The sequence below is a fragment of the Bombus bifarius genome, unplaced genomic scaffold, assembly GCF_011952205.1.
Source record: "Bombus bifarius isolate JDL3187 unplaced genomic scaffold, Bbif_JDL3187 scf7180000007990, whole genome shotgun sequence".
Lineage (NCBI taxonomy): Eukaryota > Metazoa > Arthropoda > Insecta > Hymenoptera > Apidae > Bombus > Bombus bifarius.
The window spans coordinates 1,901,850-1,923,063 of NW_022884371.1; the positions used below are offsets into that span (position 1 = coordinate 1,901,850).

Consider the following 21,214-nt stretch of genomic DNA (forward strand, 5'->3'; position numbering starts at 1 on the left):
CGGCAAGTGTATCACGATGTTTGGCCCGACTCTAATAGATTATCAATTTATAATATAAAATGTTTCAAATAAGTTTCAAGCTCGTTGGTGCTAAGTAGGAAAACCGCTAGCATAATGAAACTCTCGGAAGCATATTTTCTTCGCAAAAGACTGAAATCACCTTGTTGTCTTTCAAACAACGTTATTATGTACCTTTCTTCTTTAAACTATATGATATTATGCTTGAAAAAATCTCCTCAATGTAGAATCTCGATTATATCTCGATCGACGTAAAAAGAAAGATTTATAAAGATATTTAAAAAAACATAGAGCAGTTTCACTTCTATTTCCTTTTTTATTTTTTTTTTTTTTTTTTAATGGAAAATTCTTCTCTTATGCACGAAGAAAGAATACCTCAGTGATTGAAAACGTTTCAATTTCTAAAAATAAGAACACTGTTGGTCCGTAACAGCAGTCACGGTGTTGAACTAAAATCACACGGATCTTTTTATACACCTGACAGAATGATTGATATGATCTTTATTACAAGCTTACTGTAATGGTACGCGTCGTAAATCTGAGTTTCGAAATGAACGTCCATCAGGTTTCGAAGCGTCTGCAACAATTACCAGCGCTAGATAATACTTTGTGTCCAGTCGAGTTCCTACGTGGACTGGTTGATTCTGGAAGTAGGATAGCCGTCAACGTCATTTTTATGGTCGCAAGTTTTCCCATTGCCGGTTACTCGGTAAATTTACCGTAACATTGCCACGTCGATCCTCGTCGCTCGGCCCAAGCCGCTAGAATTTCGAATAAACAGCGAAATTTCTAGACAGCTACTCTCTGAACAGTTTCTAGTCGACGTTTACTGCCAGAAACGAGAATGTCGTTCGTGTAGAAACGGTGCTTAATGACCCTTGGTAAACCTTCGTTCTCGGTTTTATGTCCACGCCAGGAAAGGAGCTTGCTTAAGCCTGTCCCACGCTTGATTAAATCGAATCTAATTCCTTAGAAAGTTGCAGAGGCACGTGTCTATGGACGAGAAAATTCTCAACACCAAAATGTTCCAAATTCGTCTATTTATCAGTTGTAAATTCGAAATCTTTTACGAAAAAGCCTCCTGAGCTCCAAGCACCTTAAGCTCTTTTCACGCGTGAAGAATTCAAATGATTAGAATGACTTGTTGTCAGCCAGAGTACAAGAGCCAGTCGCAAGTCACAGATTTGTATTCAACGTCTAAACAAACAGATCTTATCTTCGTACGTTTGTTTATCATAAGAAGGAGGCATAAGTAATTGAAAATTCCAAGAAGAATTTTCAAACCTAATATTTGTAACTGCCATTCCTCTGTACGTCTTCATTCATCGAGTTGATCGATTTGGCTTCTACGATGAAAATTGATCGATAACTTTTGTTAAAAATAATAAATACGCGTCCATCGAACGAATCACCATCCATTGTATTCCCAACTAACGAAAGTTAAAAGGAAAAGTGAAAAACAACGTACGCGATCGACCGAACTCCGTGTTTCATCGGAATAAAGCAGTTCTTCGTCGATTTTCCTAAACTAGGCTCATCCAGGAGCAAAATATGTAGCGTGAGCGTGAATGGAGTATTATATCGTCGCGTAAAAAGATATCCTGGCAGGGAGAAATTTAATTTTTCACAACGTCGAGCGAGGATGTGCGGTTGGTCACGTAGAACATCTGTTCGAATTCATCTCGTAACAGCCTTGCCGAGCCAGCTTATCTTTCGCACGACGATCACCGCTTCGAAATTCTTTTTTCATGGCTTATCGCGATGAATTTACGCGCTAGGCGTTCGCCTCTTTCCACGAAGCCTCGCAAACGTCACGTGACGGAAAACCAGTTAAGCTTCTATTCACGTTAGCCGTAAATAAAGATTAAACTATCGATTGGTTTGGACGACGATCCACGAAACGATTGGCCAACGCGTGCTCTTTGATTAATGCCTTTTCTGTGCTCGACGTGGGTCATCGTCGGGTCATTACAATCAACGTAGTTTAACTTCAATTCGACAAATAAGGTTATTTTCTGTTGTACGTGTTATATATCGTGTGTATGGCCAAACGGATGCAGAAGAGGACCACGGAATCGGAAACTCAATGAAAATACTGTTTTTCTTTCATTAATTCCATTGATGTGTTTTCTGCTTTTAATTGCTTCAGTGTCTTTTCATTTCTAGCGTCTTTCGGCGCTTTTTAGTAATTCCAATTTCATATCCTGTTCGAACAAATACTTTTCCGTGGATATGAAAGCGAAGCGTTCACGCCTCTTTCGCGGTAGCAAAATGAACAATTTTCAAGCGAACTTGAAATCGAGCCGACTGAAGTAACGAAATTAAGAAGTTCGATCATTTTACTGTTTTCAATGAATTTGTTTTCAATGAATTACTTTGAATGACATACGTCTCTTTATTATTATTCCTACTACATCGTACAACTATTCGTTTGTTGGCAAAGTCAATAGTCGATAGTTTGAAGCTTCTTCGAAATAATAATAAGAAGTTGAAAGAGAGAGAAATTGTAGAACGCAATTTCACTTAAGTCATCAACCGACCCAGTTTCCTTATAGCCGATTAATTAAAGAAAAATAACGACTGTATTTAATTCGTCGTCACTGCAGCTTCTTTCGAATAAATTTTCCTCGGTTACTCTACCCACCTTCAAAAAGCTACATTTCTTTGAACCATAGCTTTTTTCGGACGAAACGTTTCTTTCATCTCTGGCATTTATCGTGGGCTATCCGATGTTGTGGAACGTGTGAACAAAAATTCTCGTGACGAAAAAAAAGAGATGTAAGAATTCGTCGAAATGCGAAACATACGAACTTTTGATTTCAAGAAACGTTTTATGCACGATTTTTATTGTTTCTCGCAATCAGCGTGTTACTTTCGAGCCTGAATCGACACGGTATATTCGTGCTGGATGATTTTTCAAATTTCAATAGGCGGATGAAAGGAAGTCTGGTTTCGATTGTGGCCATTCTGATGTTTTCACAAAGTTTTCTACGTAACGTCCGGAATAATAGACAATGGATTACTGTTGTTTGCTGATACTAAGTATAGCAAGTTTGTAAATGAGGTTCAACGTGAATTGTAGACTTTAATAATAGATTTTAATGATGAAAGAATTGTTAATGGTATGTCTGCTAGATCGTACGATTTTATTCGTCAATTTCCTAAAGTTCTTTGCTTTAGTCATTTGGAATAGCTCATCTTACTAATTTTGCATAATTCACTTTAAATAACTGAGCATTTTCGAAGATCATTTGCTGTTAGGCTCGTACCACTGCGAGAAAAATGTGCTGATTAAAATTTGATACGATAAATGTATACTAAGTTAATATGTAACTTTGAAATAAATTCATATTAATAATATCTTACATTTTTCTCTATCGTTAATAGAATAAATTATTTCAACTATTGCAAGAAAACGCTGTTGAAAATTAATTAAAAATTAATCTAGCTAATAAATAGCTAGAATTCTCTACTAATAATGTAATATATTTCACTCTGTTACTGTAAAGTGACTCCGTGCACCGAGTCGAAAAATCGTCTTGACCTGAATTTGCTCCTATTATTTTTAATAATCAGAGAAAATTTCATCAAATACGATAATGCGGTTGTAACATTTCTTTTGATCACAGCAAGCTTGAAAACAGAACCTTCGTTATGATATCAACTGAGACAACCATAATTCGTTTACGTCAACCTAATATCAATATCACACTACTAAGATAACCTCTTGTCCCCAGATCATCTGATCGCTTTGATTCTCGTGAAATCTCCTCCCGAAAAACCTCGTGTATCGTATAAATCGTGTCTTACAGAAACAATCAGAAGCCAGATTGGGCAAACGTTCGTGCGACTAGTCGTTTCTGTTCGCGTCTTGGTACGCGCCGAGACGCGAGTGAAAGTTGCGTGCCAAGGGTCCGCTCGATTTCTGCTTTTCAGCCTAACAATTATCTCGGCTCGACTTTTCTTCGTCCAAGAAAATTTCATTTATTTATATATATAGGTACGTTTGCGTAACAAAATTCTCGACGTCCTTCAGTGTCGATCAAACGTGAGTCCCTTCCAGTGATTCCAGCGATGGGATTAAGTTCGACGTGTACTCACAAATTCAGATCAAAGGCAGCATTGAAGGCTCGATTAGGCCTGAATATTACTCGCAACATTATAATGACTCGTACGATAATGTTGCAAAGCATTTAATCTCTATAGCTGGTTCAATCCAGAACGAGTATTTGCAACTTTCAAAAATATATACTGTCTGAATTAAATCTCTGTTAAAATCTGCATTATAACTACACTCCATTTTCGTTTATATTATATTATATTATATTATATTATATTATATTATATTATATTATATCATATTATATATAGAATGTATAATACAAAATATACGCTAAATATCACGTGGTATAAATTGGATGTCTCCCACTAATTTTATTTTCTAGTTGTTTTATTATAAATCCATAATTTTCGTTCACATCGTATGCACCTCATAATGTAAAACACTAAACGAATTAAAATTTGCTCGAGATTTTCAGTAAATGTAACAAGTATGTGTCCTAATACTTTGTACTTAGTACTTAGTACTTAGCATCTAGTACTAATACTTAATACTCAAACCGTAAGTACTTGGATGCTTCGTAGTGAGCATCGATTACTGGATTATTATAACAGATAATCGACAAATCTAAATCTTTTTGTGATCTCTGCGAAATATGGACCTGCACTAGACATCCGGTATTCTCCTAAATCTTACCGATATAATCATGATGGTTCTGCGTCATTATAGCGCTAGCAAAATTCCAAAATGTTCCAAATATAACACACGTAATACGTTTATAAAAGTTCTCTACAAATGGTGGCATATTTCCGTGAGTTATAGTATGCTTGAATCCCAACACTCGTCACGCAGGGTCATTCGGGTAACCGGTAATTTTCATGATCGCTAAGAGATGGTTTTCAGCTGGAAATTGGCCGCAGTTAAATCGAGGATAGTCGAATTTTGATTCGTGTTCTTTCCTCCCCCCCCTCTCTCTCTCTCTCTCTCTCTCTCTCGCGGTTATATACGTTCAGCTCTTGCGAAACGCAATTCTCTCGTTGATTTTTATTTTCACGTCGATGCACCGAGAACAGTGTTTTAGTTATTTCTCCGAGCATTATCGTGCACAGGCAATTTGCTGTGCGATTGTACGGTCGATATCGCGTGTCGTTCCCGATAGAACAACTCGATGTAACTAGTGGTAATCGCGGAATCGCGCGATTCGCCTGCATAATCGTTTATCCTAAACGCGTTAGTATCAGACCGGATCGTAAAGTCTACTGAACGAGCGTTTAGGACCTAATTAAACGACTATCGATGTTTATGTTTTTTATGGGAAATTTAAATGTCGATTGAAAAAACAAATGTAAAAAGACATCGTAATATGCTCATACCAGTTGCGTTAACCGCGATTGCAAACATGCTAATTTACTCGACCATCGATTAGACCTCTTTTGCGAGTCGCGTGCTGTCAAGAAAAATATTAGAAATGCAGTAGGTAAGTAATTCATCGATGCTTCCGCGTCATTTATGACGTGTTGCCATTACCATTCATGTTACTGTATATCTTTTTCCTTTGTATCAAAGTGTGTCATCCGTACAAGGATGACAAATAATAGTAATAATAATAATTTTACGAAATACATTGAACGAATAAGCACAATGCACATATTATACCAAAGAATAGATAATCTGTTAGGTAATAGAATAGGTAATATGCGAGCAACTTTTCATCCTAAAGTTCACACTGATCAATTTTAAACTCTCTTTTTACCGCCACTGCGCCTGTATTTATCCTGTGCTCTGCGCTTGAAAATACAAACGAAGACAGAACGAATTTTTGTTACAACCCAATTTTTTGTCTGAAGTACAAATTCATGAGAAATTTGCATCGCTTGTCCAATCGTAGTTAGCTGTAATCGTATATTGAGTCAGCTACTAATCTTATTAGTAATTCGAGCGAGAAAACTTAATGCTAAATGAAACGAAGCAAATGCAGAGGAACGAAACGAGATTATTTGCACATCGATCCGGCCTTTCGACCATTCTACGCGGCGTCGACGTGGAAGAAACTCGCATGGAATCGAATCAAAGCTGTTTGCCCGCCGACACGCGTGCCTCGAATCTCGTTCTTCGATCACGAAACAGCGGCCAAACTATGTTCGATTCGTAGTGACGAAAATCGTGCCTCTGCTTGCACCGCCGTTGCCCTCTTTGTTCTTGCCGTTGTGGCTCTCCGCGAAACAAGAAACGCCGCAGGAAAGTGGTACGAAGAAAAAGGGGAACCGTTTGAGGTAACGGAGATAGACTTGTTCGCGATTGCAGTAGTCGAGTCATAAACCTGTCCTCGGCTACGTGAGGTCGGTGATAAGCAGTTGACTGATAAGGTCGTTAGTAGAGACGCTCGTCTTTTCCTCGATGCATAAAACCACCGTTCCTTTGAAATTGCTCTGTGCCAAGCGAGGACATTTTTCTGTTCTCCTTCTTCGCTTTGGTCGAGAATAATTTTGCTCGAAGATCATCGTTATCGTGAATTGTTGAATATCGATGGTTTGCTATTTTTCTTGATATTGTGATTATTGCGCTATAGCGGATTCGTAAGCGATCTTCCACGTTTGGAGAATTTTCCTTTGTTGATATTTGCCAATGGGCATGTTTTGCGTTTTGTCACGGAATATTGGTATTCTATTGGTGGTATTAGCAGGCTGCGAACTTTTGTGCATTTGTGCGAAATTTGACGATACAAGAAATGTACAGAATGCATATAGTACGCAAAAATGTATAAAACAGGCAATGTTGTAACTCGTTATAATTCCACTTCTTTTGATTGTGCTCGCGGAAATTTTGCACGCAAATCCGTGGCGTAGTTATCGTCGTTATTATTTGAAATTAGATGTTGTTCATGCTGGCTCGATTAATTGATGAATTAGCGAATTTAGCGACGTTATCGTTTTGATTTAAGTCAGTCCGATCGAAGAATTCATCGATTTCCTAGATCTTTGTAAGACAGCGTTGTTGAAGAATATTTCACGTGCGTTGTGTCAATTATTCGTTCACCATTTTCGCTTATATCGGAACGCGTCTGACTTTATAGAAGACGATTTTGTGTGAAATCTTGCGATTGCTCTTTCGAACGCAGACTCGCGGGATTAACGAGAGACGGACGTGCAAACCGGTGGAAACAATTGGTCAATTCGTACGCGACTAATTAGAGAATTGCAACAATGAAAATACTGGCTGGCTCTTAATTCGATTCACCCAATTAACTCTCCCTCTCTTTCTCTGTCCCTCTACGGACGACCATAATCTCACTCGGTCAGCCGAGTTTCTCGAAGCGATCTCTAAACACTAAACAGGAAAACAAACACGTTTATATATGTATATAACATTAGAATTATGCACGACTAAAACATAACATTAGCAACAAAGAAATCAAAGCAAAAATGACATATGAAGAATTACACAATGTAAGAAGAAAAATTCTAATCGCTGAAATTGCACAGTAAATGTATATTTTCACCAATGATTGTGAATTCTTCGTTTTAATTTGAAATTAAATTGATTTGAAATTTTTGCCATGATTGGATTAATTTTAAATATTCACGAAAACATAGCAAGACACCTGATGGTGTATGTTCGATCCGTATAAGGTGAATTTACACAAATGGTACAGCTGTAGCTTTCGATTGTGGCGCAGTTTAAAGTTCGACTCATCCGGTCGTTCCCAGCAATTGGGTCAAAGTTGTATCGCCACGAAAAAGTGTCTCGCGACACGATCCTAAATCATACGAACGAAATATATCGCGGTTGGCATAATCGAATTTGGCTTGGACGTGTTGTAGAAGTTGAAGTTTCGGGACAAAAAAGGGGCTACAATTAGACCGCTGATGTTTACGCTTTTGTGGGGAATTTAAATTACATGAAACTACACAGGATGCGTAGAACATTCGAAATATCTAAAATGAGATATTCTTTATAATGTTCATGAATAATATTATAAATTAAAAGCTAGAACAAATTTTTACTTAGATTTCGTTTCATGAAGATACGAATCGATAATACTGACTACGGTAGCTATTATTTCTCATTTTTTAAATAAATTCTCGATAATCGAAGCTCTTCCTCATAGCCCGAATTTTATTGGATTGAAAAATTTCCTGCTTCGCTTCTATTATCGATTACTATTTCTTCGAATCGCAATATACGAAAGATGAAAATTTCGCTACGAACTTGCGAGCGATTCGAATTATTATAGAACTCGTTAAAACATAAACGAGGCTACATTGGAAACTTCCCGACATACAAACCAGTTAATTGCACGCAGTTTCGAGTGCACAGACTCCATAACGCTCCACAACAAAATTAATCTGTGCGCCGGCAACAGCGGTTAGGTAACCGAGGCTCGTCGATTCAGACGTGACGAATAGTTAGACATGGATTATGAAATGAGTTACGATTGCTAGATCATTTGAAAGCTGTTTTGCCGTGATAATTTTCTATGTTTTCGTCTGAGAAGAATCAGACTATTTCTCACTGTATGCATCTTGCCTATGAAAAGCAGTTAATCAAAGAGAGAAAGAGAGAAATAGAGAAAAAGAAGGAAAAACTCGAGAAGGTGTTTGTCATCGTTATCAATGAGAATCTTTATCGCAATTCGAGATACGCGACGTACGAATATGCTTCTCAGAAATTTATTTCGCCAAAGATTGGATTATTCTCTCCCGTACACGTGTGAAGATTTTCACGTTTACAACGGCTCATGATTAGACGAGACAGAGTGATTTTGTTCGACGAAGAATACTCTCCATTCTTGTTTCTTAATAGTCTGAATAAAGATATCTTTCGATAAAATTTTCAACAAATATGAAGATATTTATAAGAATAAATTTAGAAGAAATATAGCATGTTAGAAATGTTGATGCAAAGCGAAGAATAATTTAGTTAGGATAATTTCTGGAACTGGAAATTCGATGCATTAGTATCTTGACATTTTTCTGAAATTGAACTTATTTACGATTATTTATTGCTTTTTACTACGACCATACTAGTTCCCATCGTCGTTTAGTTACATGCGATAATTATCCGTGTTTGTGTATTCTTTAAGTATACTGAATCGAGGCACGTTGTTACTTATTTACTTAAGACTTATCGCATTGTTGATTCGTTTACACGGGCTTCTCGATAATATATTACTCGATGAACAATTAAACGTTTGTTTAAACAATTAATAAAACGATTGAAAACTACGAATCGTATGAATATAAGACAGAAATGAGCAAGAAACACATACATATTATATATGTGTATGTATATATTCATGAACACATTGTATTGCATTGATTCCAAGTTGTTCAACGTATTTTCAATCGCGATTTTCTTTACTAGTAAGCTGCAAGTAAGACATTATTGTAGTCGTCAACGTGTTTCACGAATGTTCATCTCGATCTGAAAAATCGATCTACGATCCACATTTTTCACTCTGACGTAAGAAAGAAGATGAAAATTTCGAATTCTTCCTGAATACTTCCTATTTAAAAAAAAAAAAAAGAACGTGATGGGAACATTTACAAATAACGAAACAACTTCGTTCAAATGAAATCTGCGATTTATTTTTTTCACCCCGAGCGCAAACAAAAAAAAAAGAAATATTTTCGAACGTATTAGATTCTTAGAAAAGGAAACATACAAAGAAGTTCGATTGATTTTTCAATCAATCGATCATATCGACACATATTGATCAGTTACAAGTTTAAAAGACACTAAAATTCGCTCTCAAATCATCGTCGTAATAATATTACTACGACAAATTACGAATTGCTCGTTTGCTCACGCTGATAGTTGCAATGTGAAACACATGCCCCGGTTCCAGCGTTTCCCATTTACGGTGCCGCGCGGACCTTAAAGTCCTCCATCTTGCGAGTACGCGTTTCGTACGATCGCCGCCTTCCTTCAATCCCGCAATTATTTCGGACGCGTGTAAGACAGTATCGAGAGAATTAAGGAAGAAAAAAAAAAAAAGATTGTTTGTAAACGATTAACGAAGAGCGTAAAGTCGTGTGTCTTCGATGCGTGTTTCTTCTTGTTGGGTACTCGGGCACGGGAGGTGGGGGATGCGCCCGAAGAGACAGTCTCGGCCGAGTGCCTCGACGTGTATAAATACAAGCAGTCGGCTTCGTTCTCGCTTAGTCGCTGCGATACTCGATTCTCGTGACGGCCTGTCGATTCGGCGTGTGTGTACCACTGTCAACTGTGTAGCCCGATATCTCGGTTTATCGAAAACCGGCTATCGTCGTGGAGTGTAAGCAGATCAGGTGCGCACATGCGCGCAAAATCGAAACGCATTACAATAAAGTTGCGAAGAAAGAAACACGAGAAAAAAAGAGGAGGCGAGAGAAAGTCGCCTGTTTTTCCGCCGGTTGTGCGTCTCTCCCTCTCTTCTTAACACGAGACGCTGTGTATCCTGTTATATCGTCGTCGAATTTTGTTTTATCAAAGCAACGTATTAATTTGCTGAAGATCGCGCGTGTCACGTGTGTTCTCTCCCTCTCTCGTAGTAAACGAATCTCGATTTTGGCCCGTGTGTGTATACGTGTCGGCATCGCGACAACGTCACGTCGGTGTTACGACGACAAGAAAGGACGAGTGTGCGGATTGTGGCCGACATCGGCGATCTCAGCGGGCCAGCCTCGATTCCCCGTCGTTACCACCGTATCGAACGACGAAAAGGAACACCGCTTTGGCTGAACACTATCAACAAGTCGAGTCGTTCATCCGAAAGCGTTCCACCGGCCAAAGAAGAAGACGCTAGCAACAGCGAAGCTTGGTCGTAGTTCCTGCATTGAAATCGTGGAAACGATTCGAAGCTGCTAGGAAATTGACTTCGCAGCAAACCAGACTCGTCTCTTCGTTCTTCTTCTCTCGTTCAACCAGACAGATTCACTTTGTTCACTGCGAGGAACCGTTATCGAATTCGTTCCGAGTTGCTCCAAATACAATCTCTCGGTTGTAAGTTATTACAACACGAGTCACACACCGCGCTACCTTTGACGGCTCGAGGACGAGGCAAAGGTTGATTCGGTTGACGTTCCGAAACGTAGAAACGCGGCGAACGAGTTTCCAACCAGAGCTCTCTTCTCGACTTACCAGAAAATAGAGAAACAAATGCGTGCGAGCAAAAGACGCGCGCGAGGTGGAAGGTAGTCGGTCGACCACCGTTGGCTGGTTCCGCGCTCACGATTCTCTTGGGTCAACGATCTGTTGGTGGATCTCGCGCTTGAGCTGTTCCCGGTTTGTATACACGTATCTGTGGACAGGTCCGGTCGATACGATATATACATATATATATATATATAGGTTCGTGGTTCGGTCGCGTTCGTTGGATACGCGCGTATTCGTGCCGATAGCACGTTTCACGAGGAGTGAAAAGGCGGTCACTCGGTACGCCGTCGTGGCTGCTTTCACCGGCGACGGAATAATGCCGATCGCGCCTTAACGGTACGCGACTCATGCCTTCCGTATTTCCCTTGCGAACCACCGGAAAAATGATAGCGGATCTCGGGTGATTAAGTGTGCAGTGCGTCGCGACAGTTTCCTGATGGTTTTTCCTCGTCTTCGTCGTCTAGTATAGTGGTCGCGGGTGTTTCGGTGTTGTTGATTTAGTATATCGGCAATACAGTGGAAACGTGGATACGCGTTTCGAAGATCTCGATCGATACGTAGCATGGAAAGCAAGATGTACATCAGCAACGAGCCGCAGAACAACGGCCACTCGGCCGCCAAATACGCGTCGACCAATTCGATTCCTTCGATAGTGGAGAAAGAGTCGTCATTCGCGAAACTTATCGGCGCTGTTGGCAGAAGGGACTCGAACGCTATTTTGCGCGATAATAAAGGCAGACGGCACAGCGTGCTGGAGGATCTGAAGGCGCGAAGGGACAGTCTGTTTCATAGAGCGAGACGCGGTAGCGTTGTCGAGGAGAAGGAAAATACGAAACAAGTGCAGAAGGAGAAAAGACGCGCCAGCGAGTGTGGCAGACGGTGCTCGGTTTTCTACGTGTCGCAGGATCTGCTCGAGGAGAACCAAGAACTACTGGAGAACGAGAGAAGAATACAGGCGGACATCGAGGGCAAAAAGGCTCGCAGAAAGTCGTGGCATATCCTCGCCAGGCCGCCGAAACTCGATCGCAAAAGGAGGAAAGGGATTGCTGGCGTCCCGACACAGGTCGCAAGCACCGATGGACTTTACACGCAAGCCAGACAGAAGAGGCCTTCCTGGTGGAACATATTCGTGCCTGACTCCGTCGCCAGGTATTTACCAGTTCGCGTTCCGTTGCTATTCTATTTTGCGTCTTTTAAAGATCGATGCTTCTTGTGAAATTTTTGGACATCGATAACGGCACGCCATCGTTGTCCTTTAGCTTTCTCTCTGTTATTGGATCGCGTCGTTTTATCTTTTCGTAAGGCGCGCTATTTAAAAGTTGCCTCTCCAAGTAAATCGCTTTTACTTAAACGAAATTGCTCGGTCGAGTTGCAACGTGGATAAAAACATAGACATAAAGTAAAACCGACTCTCGTCAAACGTTGTACGGTTGGCCGGCTGAAGTTTCGTAGTGTTCGCATCGATAATTTCGAGCGGGACCGGTTTTCGCGGGGGTATCGTTCCCCGCTCGTCACACGCAATGCTTTTATTCCCATGGAAACCAGATGAATAAATTGCCACGTGAACGTTCTCTATCGCATAACATCGTTCGTTTTCTACACCAGGAACGACGCTTCTACAAATTCGTTGCTCGTGAGATATTCGCGGAAGCTGATCTCCGTAATCTCAACAATCGGCTATTTATTAGGATGAGAAAGTATGGCGATTTGAAAATTGAATTTTGATTCTTCTCTTCTCGACACGCATAAACGATATTTCGTTAGAAACGCGGGAAAGTCAAAAGATCGATACACAATCCTGTAAAGGAAGAACGATACTTTCCTCGCTGAACAAACATGAACAGTCAATAATATTAATTTTGACATGAATTTACCGAAGAATTTATCTTCCTTAGTAGTATCGTACGCTTCTGTCGTATCATCTGCCATATCGAGGAAAAGTCACAGTTTTCAGATTATTATCATGGACGTTACGGGGCGGAGGAAAGACGTTTAGCAATCACGATTTTGTTATCGTTTATTCGTGTTATATCACCATCAGTACGCACTGTTACAGTAGCGAGTATAGTGAATGTGATTTGCGAGAAAAATCGCGAGACAGGTGCACCGTGTAAATATTTAGCGAAGTCGACGCGAAGTTAAAACCATAATCCGGGCCCCGGTGATCATGTCACTTGTCAGACAGTCGCATTACCGCCCGCGATAACGACCTCGTTCATAGCGTATACAACGCTTTTACCAACCGAATTCTAGCATGATCTGTTTGTATTACGTAGCCTGGGTGGAAAGTGCCTCGTGATAAAAACATTTGCACGCGTTTCTCTAGAACCGTTAATATTTCTGCATCGAAAGCTGACGTCATCCGGTCTTGCGAATAAATCGGTTACACGTATCGTATCCGCGATACAGATCCTGTATGTAGGTACATAGACGTTCATTCTTTCATCATTCGTAGATTCGAAATTTTGTAAATTAACCACGCGAATGGTATGCGTACGTATATCTCACGGTATACTCGGTTTACCTAAATTTTTACGTACGTTCCGAATTAAATAATATTATGTCGAAACGTCGGCGTATTTGTAACATGCATAAGACGTTCATTTTATCCGATGTTAATGGGAATTTTTCGTACAGTAGTAGAAAGATACACGTATCTTGCTTTATAAAAATAAATCGAACCGCAAATATGTGTTTAACTTCTCTTTCAGCGGTCTTGTTTTTCACACTTGCGAGTGCAGCGTCCTTGAGAGGGGAATTGTAATAATTACGTTTCCAACCATTTCGCAATCCCAAACACGATGTATCATCGATAGCATTGAACTATCGCTAAGTTTCCAGTAGAACAATCAGGTGCACGATCACAATGGAATTTTGTAAAATAAGTTGCTTCTTAAACGTTTAGTTCGTTTAATAATATGGGAAGTTCGGAACGGAGGAATACGGAAAACCGGGAACAAAATGTCGATTTACAGCTTTGTATGTATCGGTGTCCAATCTCGCGGGTTTCCTAAGACGGGAAATTTTTCTAAAGTTTCCCCGTGCGTTCGCCGGTAATCCCACGATTTCTCCGCGCATCTATAAACGCGGAAATCAAACATCGTGATTCAATGTGCGTTTATCGTAGGAGTCGTCTTAATCATACGCAATCGGTCGTCTGTACTTGACGAAAAGCGTCGAGAAACGTGGATCGAGTTGTCAATAGCGCGTCATTGTCTTTCGATATCGATCTCTTGCTTTTCCTTTATCCGTGATTGCGTACAATTATCTCGAAATTTATTTTCTTTATCTGTGAAAACAACATTACAGAACACTCGAACGTTCGTCAAATATGTTTTTTTTTCTTTTTCTGTTTAACTTCTGACAGACGAAAACAACGTATGGAACGACAAGTATTATCGATTTGTTGTTGATCTTTTAATCTCGTCGTCGATACTTGTTGTTGTTAATTATTCGCTGCTTCCTGGGTGTCGGCTGTCGACATCAAATCCAGTCGTGTCAAACTAACGATTACGGATATCATTCGACACTGATGTTTTGATCGCTTAATTGCCGTAACAAAAAACGTAACCTTCGCCGCGTGATTACTCAGTCTTTTTATTGCTAACTAAACACTAATTTTATTGCCGTTCCGAGCATCGGCATAATTATCCCCAACAGTTTGTTAATTAAACATACCTCGAGAAAGCATGGTGCAATCGATCTGCCCTAATCGCATTGCCTGGCACCTTTAGCGTAAACTTTTTCAAAGAAATATCCAGAAGCAAGAAACCATTATTTTTGCCATTATTTATTCTCCAATCAATGGAGAAAAAATTGAGAGTGTATCTTCTCATTTCGCGCTTCCTCTAATTACGTCATTGCGTTATTTTTTATTTATTTTACGACTCTCATTAAACGTTATACGACCGGATCGTTGTTTCCTCATACTTCAAGGTTTTGATATGGCGAGATTTTGATTTGACAAGGCAAGAGCTGCGAAATTTCGAATAAGATAGCTGTATGCGCATTAGGCTGATGGTAAAACTATCCCAGAAGGATTTGAACGCACAGCCCTTTGTTTTCTTGGTGCAGCAATTTCTCACGTTCTAAAACGTTCCTCTTACAATTTCCATCCGTAGAATCGTAAGACTTCGCAGCGGTGCCGTGATAAATAAAAATAATGAAAAATTGATCAAGGTAAATTGTAAAAATTTGATATTCAACCGAGCGTAATATCAATATTAAAAGAATCGATTAGGTTGTCCGAAATGTTTCTTTCGTTCTATGAGGAAATAATAGACGCACAACGTTTTTTGTTTTATATTATTTTGTCGAATTGTGTACGATCCATTTTGTTCTGTTGAGATAAACACCGCGACGTTTCGCAAACTTGGTTTCACGTTTGTATGAAGCTGCACTGTTGTAAAAAACACGTGTGCGAAAGAAAGGTACTTTCCGGACAACCTAATATAAAGATATGAAAAAATGTATTAATTTCTCAGAAACAAACGGTTGCACAGTGAAATCTTTTTGGGGCTGTTACACCGTCAGCCTAAAGCATCGTACACACGTACAGCTAGTTCACTCGAGATTTCCCAGTTCTTGCCATCTCCTTGTAAGTAGAAAATATGCTGGACGTCGATGTTTCTTGCCGATGACGTGCGATTTGGCACGTATTTTACGGAATATTAATTACACGTTATATCTATGTTTAAATATGGAAGATCGTATACTAACGTTTATATATAGTATACTAATGATACTACGCTCGAACGCTATAATTTGATTTGGGTGCATAGGGACAGGTCTGATTAGATTCGGAATACGTGTAGTTAAATCCGCTTAAATTTAGTTCGAGTATAGTTATGTACGACTAAGTTGGCTTGTATTCGAGTAGGCTTAAGTGCGATTAGCGGATTTATACAGCGTGTTCACATTTTTAATTCCCAATGTCTTTCTCATGAGCGGTAGGTTTCTAAGAAAAGTGGAAGAAAATTGGAAGAGAACAGGGTTTAATGAATTCATCCATTTACAATGTTACATAATGGCAAAGAACAATAACAGGAACACCGTGTATATGAATGAAATTTGCTGTACGTACAATCATTCCCGTAATACCTGTAGTCGAGGTTAATAGGAACTAAAAATCGATTGGACAAGACGAAATTGCATTCTGAACACATTCGACGATAATTCCCTTGCTTCGCACGATCACGAGGCGCCAGGAACATTGTTAGACATGGCAATTGAGGAAATTTGCAGTTTTTATTCCGAGAGGGCGTATTGTTTGCGGGAAAAGAAGAAAATGAAAAAAGGGAAGGAAATGTTCGGTTAGCTGACCAGGCTCTGCTGTTTTTTTCCGCTGACGAGGAAAATTCACCGAGGAAATTAGGTCGATCCCGTAACACATTCGCACTGTTTCCCTCCTTGAAAAATTGGCAGCTCGTTTCGACATCGGTAATCCAACCGTGTCGGCTTTCCCCTGGCTGCATCTTTTCCCCGTTCCATTCGATTGATCCGCAGCCGTTAATTTTTGATAGTTTCGTGCCAGCTGATTCACGGCAGAGCCGCCGGTTTCGACGTTATATCCCACGAGCTCTGTACGCTCCAAATAGAATATCCATCCTTCTCGTTTCTTACTCGGATCCTAAAAACCGTAAGAGGAAAAATTCTTCTCCGCTGAATCAAATTTTACGGACATCTTCTGGAGCCGCTTCTCTTTGTTCGATAAATTGCTACGAATTACCGTCAGCGTATTTGGTTTAAATGGATCGGATTGAACATCTTGAGGAGTACGGAAGATAGGAAAAAATGTTTCAGTGGAAAGTTATAAGACGACAGATACATAAATTGTTACAAATATGATTTTTTAATATCGTGGAATGTAAAATGCGTAAATTGTTGCAAACGTTATTGTTCGAAATTTACATTGGAATTTATGGCTCTTTATGGCTGCTTGCGATAAATAAATTTACCGGGATTAATTATATATTTTTATGAGAACTTCAGTAGTAATAACGTATTCATATAAAAACAAATTCAGACTTCTGATATTTGTTTAACTTCGCGATAAGCACACTTTTCAACTGATGGTTAAACATATTTAAACTTATCTGTCTGTAGCTCGACATATTTATTTTCAAAGCTATCGTATCGTTCGCGATGTCGCATCTCCTTTAATACTTGCATTTTTAATATCTAGAAAATTTTCTCTAGCATAACGTTATATGTACACACATTTCTCCGTTCTTTGTACATTTGCTTAAAACACAGAGCATAACAACGCAAATATTGTAATACCTACGATGTTTTTCTAGCGTGGGAGAAATTTAAATTTCTCTTTTGATCTTTAAAAAATAAATTTCGTAGAAAGAGGAATTTTCAATGAGACATTTTGCAAACAAACGCTGCTTTCCGTTGCAAAGGATTAGAATAATGAACAAATTGGAAAGTTGGATCGATTTGGTCGCTGGCAAAAAAATGCACGAGGAATTTATCAGGATCACTGGTTGCTCCTGAAAACCGGTCGAACGTCTTAAAATAGCTGCCTGTGTTATTATTCTTTGCTCTTTCTTTTTCCTATCCAAGCCTTTATTTACCGCGTTTGCTAGATATCAAACTACTCTTTCGATGTTTCTCACGGCGATTCGCACGATGTTGCGCGAACGTTTCGATTTCGCGTGGAACACTGGGATGCTGAAATTTTCCTCGAGGACAGGCGGAAGTTTTCAAATCCAAAGTAACGAGCTAACATCTTTTCTCCAATTAATTAATCATGGAACGAGACGTTTCATTGCAAAACGTAAAACCTTTTGCAACAAGTAGAAGAATATATTCTGTTTGCAACGCGGAAAGAAGAATAAACACAAAGAGAAAAAACGATCCTAATTGGTTGAAGCGTGCTTTAACAGAGAAATAAAGAAATGAGAAAGGGGAAAAAGAGTTCGAAAGAGGTTGAAATTGTTTTTTGCTCTTCGATCGTGCTTCCGTACGGAAGAAAAGAAAGAATGGCCGTGGAATACGAGCGAAACAACCGCGCGAGTCGACTTTAAAACGCGTGTTTTCCTCGAACGGCCAGGAACGTGTTCAGGAAAAGTTTCGTTGCCAGTTTCGAAGAATCGCTTCCGGTGTGCCTTATTCCCGACATCCAATAGAGTTTGCGTTGTTGTAACGTGTTTGCTCGTACAACCTACCTTTCAAACTCCTCCATTCTTATCCTCCCTTCTTTCATTCAGAAATTGATTCTGTTATAGAGAAAATAAATTTTCCGCCTTTCTGTTTTACTTTTACTGCTTGCAGGCCAGAGCTTCGTTTATTTCGTAAGATTTGGCGAGGAATGGAGAAAAAAACCGCATTAAAGAAATGCTTGGTAATGCCGAGGAAATTAGCGTGGAAAAGATGTTTCTAGTATGAACAAGTTTGATCTGTATCTACTATTATTAATGCGACTGTTTCGCGATTTCAACTTATCTATATTACTTTAGCTTCTGTGTTGATAGTGATTCGATATAGCAATTATCGGTGTAAAGATACGACGTAACAAAATTATTAGGCGCCTCTTAAGATCGAATTAATCTATGTCCTCGAGTGCTCAATTTTTCTCAAACACCGTGTTATTGTTTCTTTTTTTCTTCTTCTTTATACTTCACGCCGGTTTTATTACAACAGAGTAATCTTTATTGAAACAATTAATGTCGGCCGTATCGTAAGTTGCTCTTAATTGTACGTATTTTAAATGCAAATTACCGACAGCTGAAGACAGTCAAACAATTGCAAACAGTAGCATACCTGAGATCCTCGTTAGCGGTTATAAACGAGGCAATTGAAATTGTCGATGAAAATACGACGAATTAAACGACATACAGTCCGACATTTCGCCTCTGCCAATAAGGTGCTCGCAAATTGCGCAAGCATTCGACAGCCACTCGAAATTGCCACCACGCGCAACATCTGTTCTCGTGCAACTCTTTGTACACCTTTTGCACGCACACGTATAAACATACGTGCGGTGCAAATGTAGCGCGCAACTTATTTGCGTTTCATCTCTATTAACGCGACCTGTTCCACCGTTATTTTTATCGCCGGCATGTACGTTCCTTTATATCATTCTTATTTTCCACTCTGCCCATCGATTGGGAACGACAATCGTAAACACTCATGACGATTGGACGATTAATTAAAAAGGAAGAGGATACGAGCGTAGAAATTATTCTTAGAACGATACTGACTGCAAGACGTAGCGTATTATTAATATTTCACAGTGTTAATAGTGTTAGAATAATGTAGAACGTGAATTTCTCAGAATGGGTATTTGGTACTGAGATTTTTAGGTTTGTAAACAAGCTAACGCGAGCGACAAACTAACGATCCAATAATTATAAATAAAAGTTTGCAATCTGTTTACGACGCATTTGCATATTTCGCGAATATTTTATAAATGATGGTCGTTGGATAAATGTCTCACGATATTTGTTGCTACAGCAGACGTTTAGGAATCCAGCATTTTTCTCACAAATGTGCCAATTGGAAGAAAAAGACCAATAAATTGTTCGCTTGTAGAAGACAGTACCAATGACTGTATAACAATAAAAATCAATCGAAACGGGCAAATAAAAATGAATAACCCGAACATGCTGTATATCGTTAGAGGAGATCGTGAACATGTTCGATTGAAAGAAGGCGAAGCAGGAAATCGAATTTGATCGGAGTAGGCTTTATCCAAATAAATTACGGGCCCTGTTCGCGTGGAATTTTATGCCAACTCCCGCGTATTCGCTAAAAATATGTTGTTATGTCAGCCGGTTCGCAATGATACGTTAGCACGTCGAGAAATTTCGAAACGGTAAAAGTCGGCGAACGCATCGAAAGCGAGTGTTAATTAGTCAGATATGGTGTAGCCTTGTATTTGGTATCGGTTGCAACCGAGTTCAGCGCGGAGCATTGTCCGAGGAATTATTAATGCAGTGCTACACACGTTGGCGTGTGATTAGCATCTTAATTAGTAACGCAAAATTTTACATATATATAATTTATGCTCAGAGGTCATTGTGTTAGAAGTTGCTATTGCGAGATGCGATTTTTATACTTGCAGCAAGCTAATTATCTAATTCGAGGCTGATGATCTCGATGGAACTTTGTACACATACAAGCAAAGTAGGTTATATAAAAAATATTGTTTCTCTGTATTAGGAGATTAATTTGTTGTTTCATTATTGGTATTTATTTAACAATTATCTATATTTACTTATTTATTTACCTTATTACTTATATATTTACTTAACGATTTTATCGAAAGATACACGCAACTTGAAGTTTTTACTTTCATAGTAAATACATGAATTAAAATTTCATGGAAATGAAATAAATATCGTAGTTTATTTTTCGCGGCTTCGGTTTTACATATTTACACTTGTCGCGCATGATATCAGACCAACGCAGAAGGTTACGATTAATACACCTAGTATACAGTGTTCAACGAGCGATAAAATCCCAGCGATAAAAGTTGAATCATTGTATAAAATTGCTTAGACGATCTCGGCTGTAAATCCATGCTATGCCCATAAATCTTCTCTCGAGAAAGGATTAATTGAAAATCATAATGAACCAGTGGAGAGGGTTGATTCAGCGTCGTTAAACCGAAAATGCACGTACGCGTGACGTCAAAAGTTTAACGAAGGAAAAGAAAAGCGCAATTCCTCGCGTCCCGCCGTGGCCGCTCGTTGAATAACAAAACGCAAACAGCTCTATGTCCCTGTGGTATGCACGACTCATCGTAATAAAAATCGAAGATTCTTCAACGTGAACAAAGACTTTATTGTCTTATCCGGCGATCTGTCGTGGGAAGTTTCCGTTTGAATCTTCTATGCAATCGTGATACACGATGTTGGTTGATAGTAGACAAATGTGTCTAAGTTTTAGGTCAATCAGATGTACCTTACATTTAGATCATTTACAAAAGTATATTTATTATTCGTATTAACGTAGTTGGTATTTTTTCAACACAAATACCTTCTCTAC

At 39.2% G+C, this 21,214-nt stretch overlaps 1 protein-coding gene across 12 annotated transcripts in view; it reads left to right on the top strand.

The window, feature by feature from the left end:
* Positions 1-21,214, top strand: part of LOC117205357 (TLD domain-containing protein 2) — a 303,743-nt gene that overhangs the window by 149,507 nt on the left and 133,022 nt on the right. For 3 of the 12 annotated variants that reach the window (XM_033443676.1, XM_033443674.1, XM_033443678.1), the window contains exon 1: positions 10,814-12,364. The exons of 4 other annotated variants lie outside the window; for them this stretch is intronic. In XM_033443676.1, coding sequence (XP_033299567.1) covers positions 11,778-12,364 — 587 coding nt within the window. In that variant the 5' untranslated portion in view covers positions 10,814-11,777. Of the gene's footprint in view, positions 1-10,246; positions 12,365-21,214 lie in introns of those variants that run through there. 5 more of the 12 variants (XM_033443679.1, XM_033443680.1, XM_033443673.1 and 2 more) reach the window with 4 other exon arrangements.